The sequence below is a fragment of the Eretmochelys imbricata genome, chromosome 7 (assembly GCF_965152235.1).
Source record: "Eretmochelys imbricata isolate rEreImb1 chromosome 7, rEreImb1.hap1, whole genome shotgun sequence".
Taxonomy (NCBI): domain Eukaryota; kingdom Metazoa; phylum Chordata; order Testudines; family Cheloniidae; genus Eretmochelys; species Eretmochelys imbricata.
Genome location: NC_135578.1, coordinates 52,685,904 through 52,704,564, shown reverse-complemented (window position 1 = coordinate 52,704,564; position 18,661 = coordinate 52,685,904). Strand labels below are relative to the sequence as shown.

General features: G+C 43.9%; 1 protein-coding gene across 5 annotated transcripts in view; it reads right to left on the bottom strand.

Moving 5' to 3' along the window:
- HELLS (helicase, lymphoid specific) overlaps positions 1–18,312 on the bottom strand; it is a 45,345-nt gene extending 27,033 nt beyond the window's left edge. For 4 of the 5 annotated variants that reach the window (XM_077821119.1, XM_077821120.1, XM_077821123.1 and 1 more), the window contains exons 1-7: positions 18,195–18,312; positions 17,367–17,488; positions 4,328–4,450; positions 2,927–2,986; positions 2,298–2,334; positions 2,112–2,176; positions 1,528–1,569 (exon numbers count right to left, since the gene is read on the bottom strand). In XM_077821119.1, the coding sequence (XP_077677245.1) occupies positions 1,528–1,569; positions 2,112–2,176; positions 2,298–2,334; positions 2,927–2,986; positions 4,328–4,450; positions 17,367–17,488; positions 18,195–18,225 (480 nt within the window). In that variant the 5' untranslated portion in view covers positions 18,226–18,312. The remainder of the gene's footprint in view (positions 1–1,527; positions 1,570–2,111; positions 2,177–2,297; positions 2,335–2,926; positions 2,987–4,327; positions 4,451–17,366; positions 17,489–18,194) is intronic. The other variant, XM_077821122.1, reaches the window with a different exon arrangement.
- Positions 18,313–18,661: the final 349 nt, after the last annotated feature.

Here is an 18,661-nt window from a genome sequence, read left to right as displayed (position 1 = left end):
TTCAATTCCCTAGAAGAACAGAGCAGAAAACTAACAGCCAACCCGCCCCCTCTCCCCGCACCTTATTAATTCTCAGAACTAGAACACTTTATCATGTGTATGTTGCAAGCCTGATCTGATATTCCAGCACTCGGTTTTTCCTTAGCATATGACTTATACTTTGAGAGGCAAAGATGTTTCCCTTGTGCTCCACACTACGCTATCAAACAATTCACATTTAACACAAGACAAATTTAGGCTCCAACTTCTGGAGGCTTGAGCTTAATACTAAATCAGTGCACCATTAAACCCAGGGGTGGGCAAAGTTTTTGGCCCGAGGGCCACATCGGGGTGCAAAACTGTATGGAAGGCCAGGTAGAGAAGGTTGTGCCTCCCCGAACAGCCTGTCCCTCACCCCCTCCCACTTCCCGCCCCCTGACTGCACCCCTCAGACCCCCTGACCCATCCAACCCTCCCTGCTCCTTGTCCCCTGACCACCCCCTCCTGGGGTCTCCTACCCCTAACCACGGTCCCGGGACCCCACCCATATCCAACCCCCCCTGCTCCCTGTCCCCAGACTGCCCCGACCCCTATCCACACCCCCACCCCCTGACTAGCCCCCTGGGACTCCCATGCCCTATCCAACCCCCCCTGTTCCCCATCCCCTGACTGCCCCCCCAGAACCTCCACCCCATCCAATCACCCCCTTCTCCCTGTTCCCTAACTCCCCCACCATGCCGCTCAGAGCAGCAGGAGCTCGCAGCTGTGCTGCCTGCGCGCCGGCGTGGAAGGGGGGACAGCAGGGGAGGAGCTGGGGGCTAGCCTCCCCAGCCAGGAGCTCAAGGGCCGGCAGGATGGCCCTGTAGGCCAGATGTGGCCTGCCGACCCTAGTTTGCCCACCTCTAATTAAACCCCTTACTTTTAAAACTTCTAGTAGAGCACCTAATGCTATAGCAGCTAGGCATTTATTTACAGAACAAGTTTAAAAATATACCACATAAAGTCATTCATAATGTATAAGCAAACTACCACTTTGTCATGAATAAAATCAAGTTAGACAAAAATCATATATCTTATATAGGGTTCCCAGTGCTTATCTTTCCTAAAATTGTATTTATTCTATATAAATGTAAAAGATGCATATTTGTTTTTTTATCAGTTAGAATGAAGAAAGAAATTGAGCTAATATATTTTAGACATTTCCTCCCAGTTTAATACAGAGAACAACAAGCAGCAAAACTGTATTTCATACCTCTCTCTTTAGCAAGATGTTTGGAGGCATAACCCAATAAAAAATTTCAAGATAAAGAATTTTATTTTCAGATACTTTGATTTTAAAATCACTTATTCCATGTTGGTATGTGCTACTTAGATTAACAAATATAGATAGTTAGAAAAGTAAGTTTTCAGTAATAAACAACAATTAAAATATGGGGGCAGGAAATGAGGTAAAGACGATCTAAAATACAATGAGGAATTTTGAAATTGAAGACATTTAAACTGGTTTTACAGTGTACACTTAAATTGGAACAATATGAAAGGACATACCTGATTTTCTACTTTGCTTTTTTTGGCCACTGACAAGATTTCCTAGAAATAAAAAGAAAATGCTAATGTAAAATATGCTTTATAGCAACTTGAAAAACTAGTATAGCAACATCTATTTTTGTAAAATCTTTAATCCCAGGATCTGAAAGTGCTTTAAGTGAACCTCAGCCAAGTATTATCCTCATTTGCTGATAAAGAAAACATGCATAGATAAATTAAGTACCTTGCTCAAGGTCACACAGATGGGAATACAAAATAAAATAAAGTTCACATTTTTACAAGCACACACGTTGGGGAGAGAAGAAATGGGTACACCTTCTGGAAGTCTGCTTAAATTTCTCATTTTGTTAACAAAGGTGTGTGTAATTATGTTCAAGAGACAATAATATAAGCTGCAGAAATCACATACCATCACATTTTAGTCAATAACCTCTCTGAAATGGCACATCAATGAATTCTACGTATGTTTAAAATATGCTACAGTACCATAAGACAGCAGTATCTGGAAGCTACATCACAAGTGAATGCTAATGTATAGAAAATACTTTTCTATTTGCTGCAAATTACATAGAATGCACTCTTACCTCTTTGGACATGACTTCTGAAATGTAATAGGTTTCATCTTCTCTTCCTCTTTTTTTCTTCACAACTACAAGAAAATATCACAGAGCTCTTAAAAGCTCAAAATACTGGTAAGCCACATCAAAAATTAAGAAAACTGAGTACTGAAATATAGACAAAAAGCAAAACCTAACGATAGATAAACCTACCAGATTTCTCCTCTTTTTCATCAGTTAGATTCTGACTCTAGAAAGTGAATATTTAAAAGCGTTATCAACTTAAATATTCTCTAATATCTCTTGGACAGATAAGAGAAAGATGTAATCAGCACTGACATGTTTACATAGTTTGTAACTATATTTGACATCATTTTTGAAAATTGTTACTCCCAAGCATTGTAAATATGTTTCTAAAAATAGCATCTAGCTATGTTAGAACAAGGTTCAACATAACATGCTCAAAATATACCATCAGGTAGTCATGAATAAAGTTTGGGCTAAAAACTGTTTTTTCAAAAAGTCTGGCCCACCTTGGAGAATCAAGCCCTTCTAGATACAACTGTTCAAAAAAAGTTTAAGTATGGCTTTGCTTAAGAGGACAGTTGTGTGACATGGACATACATGGAAAAGGCTTTATGATAGTGTATGTACACGCAAAAGCAAAGCCAAAGACTGGGAAAAAAAATTTTTTTTCTACTAACTTAATTTTTAACCTTTACCAATCAAGGAAAGGTTACATACAGCCTACTCTGAAACCCATATTGCTGTATCAATTTTAGGGAATTTGTCATGCTGATCCCAGAGAAGCAATTTGTATAAAAACAGCCAACACATCTTACCGTTGCCGCTTTTAATAACATTTCTTTCTTTTTTTCTAATTTCTCTTTCCTTTTCTGCTCCTAAAAAACACAAAGTTCTTACTTGTATTGAACAGCTGCAATAAATCTACCCATTATAAAAATACTAATATACACCGAGTACACACAGCTCCATATTAACAATGGAAACTGGGGACTGGTTTTGCTTTTGTAGTCATATATTTACCAATATGGTGCCAAGATGAAAGCTGATAAGTAGCTGAAATTGCTTGGCAGTGGGTAAGTAGAATTATTTTGTACTGCTTTTTGCTGTATATTTTACACAAAACTAATGGCTTAAATGTAATGCCTTACCTGCAATCTATTTTTGCATGACATGCAGCTGCACTTTCAGTTTTACACTTTGCATTGTTCCAAATACAGCAAAAGTGACAATTTAACTGGACTACAGTGTCTTTAAAGAAAGTAGTCTTCTGATTACGTTGAAGAAACTAGGATTTCTAATTAAATACGGTTAAAATTCTCACTTTTCAGTCAGGAATTCTTAGAATCCTCACAGATCTCTTTGGTACATGTAACATGGAGCAATAAATAAAAGCATGGAGTTTTAAAATAGGAACATGTTAAGCAAAATACCCTTTCCGAGTATGCATTTATACAGCTGTAATAACTGCAGATTGCTCTAATCAACAGATTAAAAAAAAAGACTGAAGACTCCACTATTTGGGAAAAGACACCCTTGTAGTCTACCAAAATCAATGCTCTGTCTCACTGCTGACCACATCTATCCCCTTGAATCCCTTCACTGTCTTCCTCTTTCCTTTTGTACCAAGTTTAAGCTTATTTCTTAACTTTCAATATTCTGCAAAACTCTTACTTCACCTCTTGCTCCTTGTTCTACCTTACGTCTTTGCTCCATCATCATCCTCTCGTGCCTGGTTTCCCACCTTCTTTAATGTGGTCTTTTATTTGAAATATCCTCTCAATTTGTTGTAAAGAGACCTCTCCTTCTCTTCCACATCCCCCCAGACTGATGCCATTAATAAGAATTCTGATTTATTGTTATCACGGACCTTAGTTAGGATATAAACTCTTTGGGGGTGGCTTCAGATTATTTTTAAAATGATATCAGTGTTATGCAAAGGACTGTGGCACCCATAGGCTGACACTGTATTAGGAACTTAAAAAAACCACAATTTTGGAAGGAGCTGTAATATAGATAGGGCTGTAATAGTTTCTGGCATTTTTATCTGGGTTTAACTAACAAGGTGACAGACATCAGAAGCTCTCACTGAGGGAAATTTTTTTTTTTTTTTTTTTTTTTTTTAAGATTCCCTAGTGCAGATTAGGATTTACAGTGCTCTGTAATTAAAGAAGAAAAAAAAATCAAAATTCTGTCATTTAAACTTAGAACACATTTACCTCCAGTTGCTGCTGTTCCATTTTGGTCAGCAAGAATTTTGAATATATGTTGCTTTTTTCAAGCAAGTGTTGAAGCCTCTTGTAGCGCATTTCACTGGAGTCTCTGTCCCAGGACATGCGAGCCTTGAAAACAAAGAAGGAAAGCAGATCTTTAGCCATTTCAACTTTTACTCTTTAGAAATGAATAAAACCATTCCGTACATCTTGAACAAGATGGCTACAATTGTATTACACATATACAGACCCTTCCCTCCCAATCATTATACACTTGGGCTACATCTACACTACATGCCGCCACCACACATGCATGCATGTCATATATGTGCAGCTACATGCTGCAGTGAAAAGCTGACTGCAACCACAGTGGCATGTAGCTACACCTCAGTGAAAGGTTATGGTACAAGAGAGGCAGTAGAGAAGGGCTCTGGCAGCCAAGAGTTGCAAGGGCCTTTCCCAGCTGCCTCCCCTGCCAGAGCTTTCTCTGTGGAGAGGAAATGCGCCAGGAAGGGGGGGTAGGTGGGTGACAGAGCCTTTCCCTCCTGCCACTATCCCTCCTTTTGGTGGGAGAGTGCTCCAGCAGCAGGGCACTGCTGGAGGCCTTTACCTGTGGCAGGGAAAGGCTCCACAGAGGGGAGCAGCCCAGCCCTTTCTCCGCTGTCTCCTGCTAGCAAAGCCTTTCCCTGCTAGGGAAGTTATTTCTTTCAGAGGGGAAAGGCTCCAGCAGCAGGACACTACATGGCTAAAAACAGCAATGTAGATAGGAAGACAGCTTAGCCGAGTAGAGAGCATGTATGGTATATACTTGCATACATACCCACTGCGTTCAGGTGTGTTTTTACTTACCTAAGCCGTGTCTCACCAGCTAAACTGCGATTTATACCCATGCAAGGTGGGCTAGGTGGGTATGAACACTACACAATCACCAAAAGATGTATCCTTTGAGGGTTTGGACAGACCACTCCCCTCCCACACAGTTTTCAGTGTGTAACTTCTTAGATTTTAACACAAGGCCTTCAAATAGCTTGTCAACATAAGGTTTCTAGACATATACTCAGTAAACAAAACAGCCTTTAAATGATGCCTGCTCTATACTTGCCAAACAAATCTTAACTTACAGTGTGGACAGAGCCCAAATTAACTTTACCAAGCAGAGCAAGTCAGTTGCACATGCACCTGGAATTATCATCATTAGTGCATTTGATACAGAGTAAAGTTATAGTAAAAAACCATGAGATTTGTGAATTACTTTTCTAAACCCAAACAAAAAAGTGGAATAAAGCTTAGCACTAATCAGTCAAAATACTAAACATTTGACAGGAGGGTGAATTAGTATATCTAAAAACCATGTTCACTTGGATAACTCTGCAACTACCCTTGAAAAGCTCTATAGTGGGGGAGGGAGAGGGAGAGGGGAAAGAAAGGTCTGGGAAATCTTCCAGAACTAAATGGAAGCATGTTAGTAGAATGATGGGGCAATAATCATTGTATGGGAACAGATTCATTCATTTCCTCCAGACAGTGTACCTGACCACACATTACTTTGTGGAAATGCTGATGTACTCTTTGCCCTGATAGGATGAGCCTTTGAGAGGAACTGGATGGATGGATTTACCAAAAAAAAGGCCACAACAGTCAGGCTATCCATGAAGAAGGGGGTTTGAAGCACAGGAGGGAGAAGCTGTGCCAGGGTGAGGGGACTGATTAAGAAATGTACGGTATTCTTTTAATTTTATTGTTAAACTGAGAATGCCTTATCTATTTTTAGCTTTAAGCCTAGATGTTAGGAAAACCCTGTTTCTGCTATTCTACTATAATTTTCTCTCCACCTTTACATAAAATAAATTTGTTAGTCTCTAATGTGCCACAAGTACTCCTTTTCTTTCTCTACCTTTAATAAAATCTTGTTTTTAAACATGATTTGACTGGTGGACTATTGGCTGGATAATTTCACACAGACTGCATTAAAAAGATGAGAACCTCTCAGCTTCTAACTAGAGGTAAAGAAGAATAAGGGAGTTTCTGAGTCTCAATCCCCCATTGAGGGTCTCTTAACAGAGCATGGACAGCGAGGCCTTCTATCAAGGTGTGTCACAATGAACGCTGGGAAGGCTAACACAAGGGAAGAAGCCTAAAGACCAAGGCCTTGTCTACACTACAGAGCTTGTCGACACTCAACAAGAGCTATAATAAAAATTAAAGAGGTAGCTGTGTTAGTCTGTATCTACAGAACAACGAGGAGCCTGGTGGCACCTTAAAGGCTGACAGATTTATTTGGGCATAAGCTTTCGTGGGTTAAAAACCCCAGTTCTTCAGATGCATCTGATATGGATAGGAACAACTTCAGATTGCTTTTGGCATTCACAGAACAGCTGCAGACAGTGAACCGTCGCTTTTAGGCTCCGGAAACAAGCACTGAATGGTGGGATCATATCTTCATACAGGTCTGGGATGACGAGCAGTGGCTACAGAACTTTCGGATGTGGAAAGGCACCTTCCTGGAACTGTATGCGGAGCTCGCCCCAGCATTGCGGCGTAAGAACACCAGAATGAGAGCTGCCCTATTGGTGGAGGGGCACATGGCAATCTGTATGTGGAAGCTGGCGACTCCAGACTGCTACCTGTCGGTCGCAAAACAATTTGCAGTCGGGAAGTTGAGCGCTGGGGCTGCTTTACTGCAAGTGTGCAGGGCAATTAATCACATCCTGCTACGAAGGACCGTAACTCTGGGAAATGTGTGTGAAATAGTGGATGGCTTTGCAGAAATAGTGCGTGAAATAGTGGATGGTTTCCCTAACTGTGGAGGGTTGATAGATGGCACACATATTCCAACTTTGGCACCAGACCACCTTGACACAGTACAACAATAGGCGGGGGTACTTCTCCATGGTGCTACAGGCGCTTGTAGATCACCATGGGCATTTCACTGACATCAACACGGGAAGGCACATGACGCAGGCATCTTCAGGAACACCGGCCTGTATAGAAAGCTACAAGCAGGGACTTTCTTTCCAAACCAGAAGATTACAGTGAGGAAGTTGAAATGCCCATAGGGATCCTGAAAGACCTGGCATATCACTTACAGCCATGGCTCATGAAACCTTACACGGGAAACCTGGACAGCAGTAAGGAACAGTTCAGCAATAGGCTGAGTAGGTGCTGGATGACAGCGGAATGTGCCTTTGACAGATTAAAGGAGCGCTGGCAATGCCTTTAGGGCAGGTTAGACCTCAATAAGGATAATATTCCCATGGGCATAGCTGCGTGTTGTACATTGCATAATCTCTTTGAAGCTAAGGGTGAAAGGTTTGCTCATGGGTCAAGTGTGGAGGCAGATCTCTTGGCTGATGATTTTGAGCAGCCAGATACCAGGGGCAATTCGAATCAGGGAGGCTTTGAGGCAACACTTTGAAAATAAGAACCAGTAATGTGTATCTTTGTGATTACATGCAGTTTTCCTAGGAAGTAATGATGAAATCTGGGGCCTTACATTCCAGTAAGCAAATGATTAAACTGCCTGTTTATGTATTGGTAGTACCTGCTATCTGAATTTGTAGGAAACAAATAAAGATGAATTACCATTCAAAATTTGCTTTTATTGCACAAGAAACACCACACACACAGATGCTTGGTAGGTAAGGAGGTACCAGGGAAGGGCAGACTTTCAGAGCTGTGTGTAGGTCCAGTTATCATTTTGAAAGTTGTCCAAAGGGGTGGAGTGAAGGGGAAACTGAGAAGTCCCGGAAAGTGGAAAGGACTGTGTGGGCCGAGCTGAGGGGCACGGAAAAGAGTTCTGCATGTGCTGCAGGGGAGGGCGGGCACGGATCTGCTCAGTCTGTAGCATTATTAAGGACTTCAGCGTCTGTGTTTGCGCCTCCATTACTTTAATCATCTGCTCAGTAGCATCCTTAAACTCCTGATTTTCCTTTTCTGTCCTGCCTTTTGGCTTCTCTCCACTCCTTGTGTTCCCTTTTCTCTCATTGGAGAAGTGCAGTACCTCCTGGAACATGTCTTCTTTGCTCCATCTTGGGCACTTTCTTATCTGGCGGAGATGCCTGGATGGTGTGCATGGGGTGTTCCTCAAGGCCACATCTGCCGAAGCACAAGGAACAATGCACAGAAGCATGATTGTTAAAATTCACACGCAGCATTGAAACGTCAGTAAAATACACCTCTGGTAACAATCACTTTCTCACTGATCCTTGGCAAGCACGCATCTCGGCAAACAACCAAAGCATGGTGAGTGTTGGCTGGGGAGGCGCTCTACACGGGGAAAAGAGCATTCTGCAAGGGTTGCGTTGCAGCCGAGTAGGGAAAAAATTCTCCCACTCTTTTGCACAGGTGGGGTTCATTGTAACTGATCTCACTTCTGAGGGTAAGCAGGGAAGCAAAGGCACATCTACTATACACTTGTGGCTTCAGCCCTGGTCCCTATGCTGCTTGCCTGTGTGCTGTTTTGGTCCATGCACAAGTGATTGCCAAATGGTACGGGAAGGTTTCCTACAATGGGGGAAAGAACGACGCAGTTCTGCCAAGGAGCCTTCAGCTGAGGATTGCCAATTACCTCCAGGAAACCTTCTTGGAGATCTCTCTGAAGGATTCCTGTGAGATCTCGGCATGCATCAATATCCTGTTCTGCTGTACTGACTAGCTGCACAGGGGAACATCCAACACACAGAAACATAGCCAGCCTTGTACATTTCTATACCCTGAACCACCTCCACACTACACAAACCACAGCCACTTACCAGGCGTCATCTCTTCTGCTTCTTGCTCACCAGAGAGCAGCTGCTGAGAATGGCTACACATCTCCGGAGTGCTGAACAATTCCTGGATGCCCACCCCACCATGAGCTCCACATCGTCATCTAACTCCACCTCTTCATCAGTGACTTTGTCCTCCGGGTTAGGTCCTCTTTCCACCACCTCCAGGCCCGCCAAAGTATCCACGGGGCTCTTGGTGGTGGGGTCACCACTGAGGATACTGTCCAGCTCCTTGTAGAACTGGCAGGTCTTAGGTGCAGCACTGGAATGATGGTTTGCTTCCCTCACCTTATGGTACACCTGCCTCAGATCCTTTATCTTCGCTCTGCAGTGCGGCGTGTCCCGATCATAGCCCTTTTTGCATAAGCCTCGAGAAATCTGCCTGTAGGTATCAAAATTCCTACAGCTCAAGCGCAGGTGGGACTGCACAACCTCCTCTTCAATATACTGATACAGCTCCATAGCGGTCCAAGCAGGAGAGCGTTTGCTGTGATAAACTGCCATGGTCACCTGAGAAGATGCGATGAAACCCCTCCATGCCAAGCCAATGGGAAATGGAATTTCAAAAATTCCTGGGGCTTGTAAGGGGGAGTTGTTTACCTAGCTGCAGGGCAGTGGAGTTCAAACTGCTGACCAGAGTGGCAGGGTGGGCACTGTGGGAAACCTTCCTGAGGTCAATTAAAGTGATAAAAATCAAGCATGGTGTTTACACTGGCACTTTGCCAGCAAAAATTTTGTGCCAAAAGCCTTATGTCTCTTGTTGGGGTGGTATTATTTTGTCACCAAAGCAAGACATTTTTGCTGTCAAAAGTTGCATCGCAGTGTGTACGCATTCACTGTTTTGTCAACAAAAGCTGCCTTTTAAATGCCATGCAACATTTAAAACCTTTGACTCACTCAGTTTGTCCAGAATAGGCTCTCAGTTTGTCCACCTATTCAGTCTCCCTCTGCCCAGCAGGATTTTTCAATCAGATTCCTTATTACAGAATGTTTCCCCTATCTTTTCATCAGACTTCGTATTCTCAGTTTTGCAAAGCAGCATTTTGCCTCCAGCACACACAGTAGAAAAGTGGCTCCTCTGTTGAACTGCTGTACAAATCACCTAGCAGGGGGTGCAAAGTAGTGACAAAAAGAAAAAATGAGACCTTCTTGAACATGCAGTTTCTAGCAGGACCCCATGCTGCTAATGGTCCTCCCCTGCCTGAAAGATACTGGAGATGGTAGGAAAAGGAGGAAGGCATACAAGAAAAGAAAGTGTTGCCAATGCTAGAAAGGAACTTTGTAAATTCAGAAGAACTGGAGGGGGCTGCTAAAACTAAATCAGTCTTATTACATTCTAGCAATATTATAATAATGGTTGGGAAGGCACTTGAACTATAAGCCCCTTTTTCACTGTTACTCTTTGGATTGAAATCTCATTATTACTCCACAGAAGAAATTTCTCTTTTCTAACGTGAGAGTTTGACGAAAATCTATTCAGTTATTTGAGTTATCAGAGCAAGAGATCTCTGTTTTTATAAGTTAAGAAATTTGATTTATACTGAAGCACTGGTCAGATAAAGCAGGTTTGAATTTAAAATGTCAAACCCATCATAGCTGGAATCCTTGTTAATGAACGTGTGTGCTTTGCTAATTTTTGCAAAATGCTTACGCAATAAAAGAAGTTAATGAGCAAAACTGGCATATTGTTATTTTCTTCACAGACTCATTACCAAAAAGTTTGTAAATATATGCATGCTCTCAAAGTCTTTGCACCTAATGTCCACTGTGGTAATTCATTCTTTCTTTGCCTTGAAAGTGGTATCAGAAAGGATGCTAGATGTGTTAGGCCCTGAATGTTTCCAATTTCAAAGCTTGCATAAACTAAGATACAGTAAAAAATTGGTACAGAGTTCTGGTATTCACTAAATTTGAACTGATTGGGAATTATTAAACAAAAATTTCCATGAAGCTGAACATAAGATCACATTCAAACACAATGTGAAAAATAAGGGAGAATTCAGTACAGAAGATTGTAAGAAATGAGGAAATACAAGACTATAGTTAAAGATTTAATTTTTGCTTTAACTCATTTCCTCCAGAAACTCCGCAATATTAAAAACCTCCCTCAGAACACCATCCTTGCCACCATGGATGTCACTTCCCCATACACCAACATCCCACCCAATGACAGCATCACTGCCTGCCTCAAACATCTACAAGACTACAGCTACACTACAGCCTATGTCGGAAAACTTATATTGCTCAGGGATGTGAATATTCCACCCCCATCTGCAATGTGAGTTACACCAACATAAGTGTTCATGTGCACAGCGTCACATGGCTTATGCCACTCACAGAGGTGGTTTTTTTATGCTGATGGTAGAGCTCTCTCCCATTGGCAGAGAGCGTCTTCACCACGTGCATTACAGCGGTGCAGCGTACTGGTACAGCTCTGCCCCTGCAGCGCTGTATGTATAGACATACCCCAAGACAATGGGCAACACCCAGATATCTACCCCAAACATCACCAAACTCATCCATTTCATACTCACCCATAACAATTTTATATTCAAATGCTTTGTCCAAACCATGGGAACAGTCATAGGCACTAGGATGGCTCCCCAGAATGCCAACCTTTTCACTGACCACCCAGAGAAAGAATTTCTGGACAAATGCACCACAAAACCAATTATATATCTGAGGTACATCAGTATTTTCATTCTCTGGACAGACAACCAAAACTCCCTCATAGATTTCTACCACATCATCCTACCATCATCCATCCATTTAAACTCTAGAGCACTGCCACAGTAGCATCAACTTCCTGGATACCACAATCAGCTCCAGCAATGGAATCCTACAGATAGCTATATACAAGAAACCTGTAGATCACCACACCTACCTTCACAGATGCAGTAACCACCCCAAACACACCAAAAAAATCTTATTTACAGCCAGGCACTCAGATTCCACATAATGTGCTCTGACGAGAACGTCCAGGATATACACCTTAAAGCAGGGGTTCTCAAACTGGGGGTTGGGCCTCTGAGGGGGTCACGAGCTGTCAGCCTCCACCCCAAACACCACTTTGCCTCCAACATTTATAATGGTGTTAAATATATAAAAAAGTGTTTTTAATTTATAAGGGGGTTGGGGGGTGTCGCACTCCCCTATGTGAAAGAGGCCACAAGTACAAAAGCTTGAGAACCACTGCCTTAACACATTCAAAACCACTGTCATCAAACAAGGACACTCCCCAGAGAAGTAGATTGCATCATGGAATGGGCCACTGATTTACCCTCTAGAGAACCTACTTCAATACAGAAATAAAATTCCCTCCAACCGCACACCCCTAGTTGACACTTACCCCATATGGGTTCCATTGTGGACTGGTATAATTAAACAATTACAATCCATACTTGATGAGGACCACATCCTGAAAGAAATCTTTCCTGAACCTTCTCTTCTGGCCTTCAATCAAACCCCAGCCTCTCCAAGCTCATCATCAGAAACAAGCTCCCCTCAGATCAGGACAAATCAACTCAGAGAGGTACCGGACCCTGCCAGAACAACAGACAAAACCCGTATACAGATCTCTATTGCTACAATGATCTACCCCCATCCCCCAACAACACACCTTTCAAGATCCATAAGCCCTACACGTCCATCACAACATACAATGTACCTCATCCAGTGCACTAAATGCCCCAATAACAACTATGTGGCTGAAACCAGATAATCACTATGCTCTCAAATGAACACACATAGCAAAATGATAAGACAAAAACACCACATCACCTGGTGGCAAATGCTTTTCACAAAATGGTAACTCCATATCTGACCTCTCAGTCCTCATTCTCCAAGGAAATCTGCACAACACTTTCAAAAGACGAGCCTGGGAGCTTAAATTCATAACTTTGCTAGACATTAAAAATCAGGGACTGAACAGACCAGTGGTTCTCAACCTTTCCAGACAACTGTACCCCTTTCAAGAATCTGATTTGTCTTGAGTACCCCCAGTTTCACCTCATTTAAAAACTACTTGTTTATAAAATTAGACATAAAAATACAAAAGTGTCACAGCACACTAGTACTGAAAAATTGCTTCGTTTCTCATTTTTACCATATAATTATAAAACAGATTCATCGGAAGAGTATTCCGGCAACTCACAGAAGCTACTAGATCGCACGCCCTGGTTCTCATGGGCGACTTCAATCATCCTGATATCTGCTGGGAGAGCAATACAGCGGTGCACAGACAATCCAGGAAGTTTTTGGAAAGCGTAGCGGACAATTTCCTGGTGCAAGTGCTGGAGGAACCAACTAGGGGCAGAGCTCTTCTTGACCTGCTGCTCACAAACCAGGAAGAATTAGTATGGGAAGCAAAAGTGGATGGGAACCTGGGAGGCAGTGACCATGAGATGGTCAAGTTCAGGATCCTGACACAAGGAAGAAAGGAAAGCAGCAGAATATGGACCCTAGACTTCAGAAAAGCAGACTTTGACTCCCTCCGGGAACTGATGGGCAGGATCCCCTGGGAGAATAACATGAGGGGGAAAGGAGTCCAAGAGAGCTGGCTGTATTTTAAAGAATCCTTATTGTGGTTACAGGGACAAACCATCCCGATGTGTAGAAAGAAGAGTAAATATGCAGGCGACCAGCTTGGCTTAACAGTGAAATGCCTGCTGATCTTAAACACAAAAAAGAAGCTTACAAGAAGTGGAAGATGGGACAAATGACCAGGGATAAAAATATTGCTCGGGCATGTAGGAATGAAATCAGGAAGGCTAAATCACACCCGGAGTTGCAGCTAGCGAGAGATGTTAAGAGTAACAAGAAGGGTTTCTTCAGGTACGTTGGCAACAAGAAGGAAGTCAAGGAAAGCGTGGGCCCCTTACTGAATGAGGGAGGCAACCTAGTGACAGAGGATGTGGAAAAAGCTAATGTACTCAATGCTTTTTTTGCCTCTGTCTTCACAAACAAGGTCAGCTCCCAGGCTACTGCACTGGGCAGCACAGCATGGGGAGGAGGTGGCCAGCCCTCTGTGAAGAAAGAAGTGGTTCCGGACTATTTAGAAAAACTGGACGTGCACAAGTCCATGGGGCTGGATGCGTTGCATCCGAGAGTGCTAAAGGAATGGGCGGATGTGATTGTAGAGCCATTGGCCATTATCTTTGAAAACTTATGGCGATCGGGGGAAGTCCCAGAAGACTGGAAAAAAGGCTAACGTAGTGCCAATCTTCAAAAAAAGGGAAGGAGGAGGATCCAGGGAACTACAGGCCAGTCAGCCTCACCTCAGTCCCCGGAAAAATCATGGAGCATGTCCTTAAAGAATCAATTCTGAAGCACTTAGAGGAGAGGAAAGTGATCAGGAACAGTCAGCATGGATTCACCAAGGGCAAGTCATGCTTGACTAATTTAATTGCCTTCTATAATGAGATAACTGGTTCTGTGGACGAAGGGAAAACAGTGGACGTGTTATTCCTTGATTTTAGCAAAGCTTTTGACACGGTCTCCCACACTATTCTTGTCAGCAAGTTAAAGAAGTATGGGCTGGATGGATGCACTACAAGGTAGGTAGAAAGTTGGCTAGATTGTCAGGCTCAACGGGTAGTGATCAATGGCTCCATGTCTAGTTGGCAGTCGGTATCTAATGGAGTGCCCCAAGGATCAGTCCTCGGGCCGGTTCTGTTCAATATCTTCATTAACGATCTGGAGGATGGTGTGGATTGCACCCTCAGTAAGTTTGCAGATGACACTAAACTGGGAGGAGTGGTAGATACGCTGGAGGGTAGGAATAGGATACAGAGGGACCTAGACAAATTGGAGGATTGGGCCAAAAGAAATCTGATGAGGTTCAACAAGGACAAGTGCAGAATCCTGCACTTAGGACAGAAGAATCCAATGCACCGCTACAGACTAGGGACCGAATGGCTCAGCAGCAGTTCTGCAGAAAAGGACCTAGGGGTTACAGTGGACAAGAAGCTGGATATGAGTCAACAGTGTGCCCTTGTTGCCAAGAAGGCCAATGGCATTTTGGGGTGTATAAGTAGGAGCATTGCCAGTAAATCGAGGGAGGTGATCGTTCCTCTCTATTCGACATTGGCGAGGCCTCATCTGGTGTACTGTGTCCGGTTTTGTGCCCCACGCTAAAAGAAGGATGTGGAGAAATTGGAGAGGCCAGCGAAGGGCAACAAAAATTATTAGGGGCCTGGAACACACGACTTATGAGGAGAGGCTGAGGGAACTGGAATTGTTTAGTCTACGGAAGAGAAGAATGAGGGGGGATTTGATAGCTGCCTTTAACTACCTGAAAGGTGGATCCAAAGAGGATGGATCTAGACTATTCTCAGTGGTAGAAGAGGACAGAACAAGGAGTAATGGTCTCAAGTTGCAGTGGGGGAGATTTAGATTGGATATTAGGAAAAACTTTTTCACTAGGAGGGTGGTGAAACACTGGAATGCGTTACCTAGGGAGGTGGTGGAATCCCCTTCCTTAGAAGTTTTTACGGTCAGGCTTGATAAAGCCCTGGCTAGGATGATTTAGTTGGGGACTGGTCCTGCTCTGGGCAGGGGGTTGGACTAGATGACCTCCAGAGGTCCCTTCCAACTCTGATATTCTATGATTCTATGAATAGAAGTATTGTACTTACATTTCACGGTGATACTGAGCCTGTTTTTCACTTGTAAGCCTTGTCTGAAGCCCAAGCCCTGCCGCCTGGGTTTGAAGTATGTAACTTAGCTTTGCATGGGGCCCCAGGCAACTGCTCTGCTTGCCACCTCCTAATGCAGCCATGCATTTGCAACCCGCCTAAACCAATCCCATGACCACCCTCGGGGCTCCAAGCCCCAGATCAAGAAACAATGATCTAGATGAGCTGAGTACCCTTTGGAAGACTTCTACCTACCCCTGGTTGAGAACCACTGGAACAGACACACTGGATTTATAGCTTATTACAACAATCTATAACCAGCTAATGACCCCACCACCACCAAGCTGCCTTTTCTTCCCTCCCATCCTTTCAGGACTGCAGGAGTGTTAACGGGCCACTTCACCTTGAATGGTCCCTTGAAATATGTATTAACTACTTATGCTAAACCATCTGTTCCATTTTGTATTTAACAGTGACACTCCAGGTAGTTTCCTAAACCTGAACAGCTCTGTTGTAAGCTCAAAAGCTTGTCCCTCTCACCAAAGAAACTGGTCCCCAAAAAAGTATTACTTCATCCATGTTGTCTCTTTCAGAAAAATCATAACATTCTGATCATCTCATTTCACCCCCACTTTAAGTGTAACATAATTTTTGGAGACATTCTCAGAAACTGCTAAATTTAGAGATGACTACTGCTTACCATAAGTATTAATTTCTAGCTATGGTTATTATTCACTGGAGGCTATAATTACATGATGTATAAAATACTAGTTTCTAGCCATAGCAGTTTAAAATACTCAAGCTTAAAGGGATACTGTCAAACTGAAATGCAGTCAATGAAAAAATTATTTTAAAGTAGTTTCAGGTACTAGTCCAGGCAATTTTTGTGGTGCTATATTCATGTTTCCATTTAAAAAAAAGCTTATTCTTCCCTGCTGCGTAGAAAAACCATACACAAATAATAGATGATGACTAGTTTCAGAGTAACAGCCGTGTTAGTCTGTATTCGCAAAAAGAAAAGGAGTACTTGTGGCACCTTAGAGACTAACCAATTTATTTGAGCATAATGGGAGATTCAAACTGTTGTGAACTGCCTACCAATTCACTATAAAGCTACTGCCCTTTTCCAAATAATTTTTTAAAGTATAACATTCAGTACTTTTAGGCCCAAGAAATGACACAGATAAATGGTGACAGCTATATTGGATTTTAAGTTCTAAAGCTTTTATCAAGCTTGTGTTATTAGTAACATAGTTTAAAAAAACAAATTTATTTAACAAAGTTGTAAGCTGAGTGTCCCCTTAAAAATCCATTGTTGATAAGGTAAAAAAATGTTAATAATGCTGTCCTTTGACCATAACAAAATATTAACTCTCACAGCTTCTGTGAAACAGATTTCACTTGAAGTGCACTCTGTTGAATCATTTCCACTCTGGAAAGCATAGCTGTAGATAATTAAGAGCATGCCTAGCCCAATTTTACAAGTGCCAACAAATCAGGTTCAAGTATGCAATGATTCAGTTAAGTGAACACAACAAATCTGCCCCCACAGGCAGAAAGTAATACATAATTTTTGGCTTTGCTGGTGACAGATAGGTAGAGATGGCAGAAATATTTTAACTTTGATTACGCCCTTCAATTTACCTTTTCCAGCATTTGCCTCTCCTTCTCCATCCCTGCTGCCTCCAGCTGCTCCTCCTCTTCCAGCATGGATGGTGTAATCACGGCTGCTTCTGCTTGTTCACCCATCTCTGCCCCCAGGTGCCCTACAATAGCATGAACACCATTAATAAGCCCAAAGTTCGCCAGCCTGCCTGCAGTGAGGACAGTAGCAGATGCTCCTGTCTGCACAATACCACAGTAAGCATCACTGGCTCAGCAATCATCTGGCACTTGCCATACAAATGGGCACAACAGTCTCAGGCTTGTTCTCATTGGAGCTCAGTGGCAATTCTCTGACCCTGTACATGAAATGTTGAGATACATTGTGGAGAAGATTCCCCTCTAATCACTGCAATTATCACTATCAACCCCATCCAGACCCTTTGCAGCCGTTCCCTTCCCTCACTGTCCGACCTCCTGCACCTGTATCCACACTTCTCAGCCCAATACCCACACCTCCGAACCCTCCGACACATACACCCGCCTGCCTCCCTCCCTCCCTCCCTCCTCTCAACACTTCACACGCACCCCCTCAACCCATGTGCCCTCTTTTCCTCCTCCAGCCCCCGGCACTGCGCCCCTCCAGCGCCCCGCCCTCCTCCCTTCCCCCCTCCAGCCCCTGGCACTCTCCCCTTGCCCCCGGCACTTCCCCCCGCCCCGCCCTCTCCTTCCCGCCAGCCCCCGGCACCCAGCTCCCTCCAGCCCTACACGCACACAGTAAAACCTCCCCTCCAGCCCCAGGCACATCCCCGCCGCTCTGTCCCCTTCCCACTCAGAATCCCGCATGCCTGGGAAGAGACCGCCGCTCACCGCCGCTGCTCGGGGTGTTGCGGGCCGGCATGGCTGGCTGGCTGGCTGGCGCGAAAGCTCCGGAGGCCGCTCCACTCACACAAACTCACGCGCCAAGCTTCCTACCGCGCGCCACGAGAGCTATGAGTGTCGCGAGATCCACCCAGCCACCAAAACCGCGCGCTACCCAAGAACCGCGAGACGCGTGTTATCGCGATACCATCCCGGTTCCCGCTAAGGAGTCAAGCCACGCACGATTACCCGCCTGCCTTCGAGCAAGTGAGGTTCAACAGCCGGGCACTGAAGCGTAAGGCGTAGCTCTGCCCAGCCGCCCCCGCCAAACCCTTTACCGTCATCACCCCACACGGGCGGACAGGCCCAACGCTCCATTAATCCCTTCTGTGACATCACTTACACCGCCTGCCGGGTCCTCCGCCCCATTAACCCCTTCCGCACCAACACCCCCACCGCCTGCCGGGTCCTCCGCC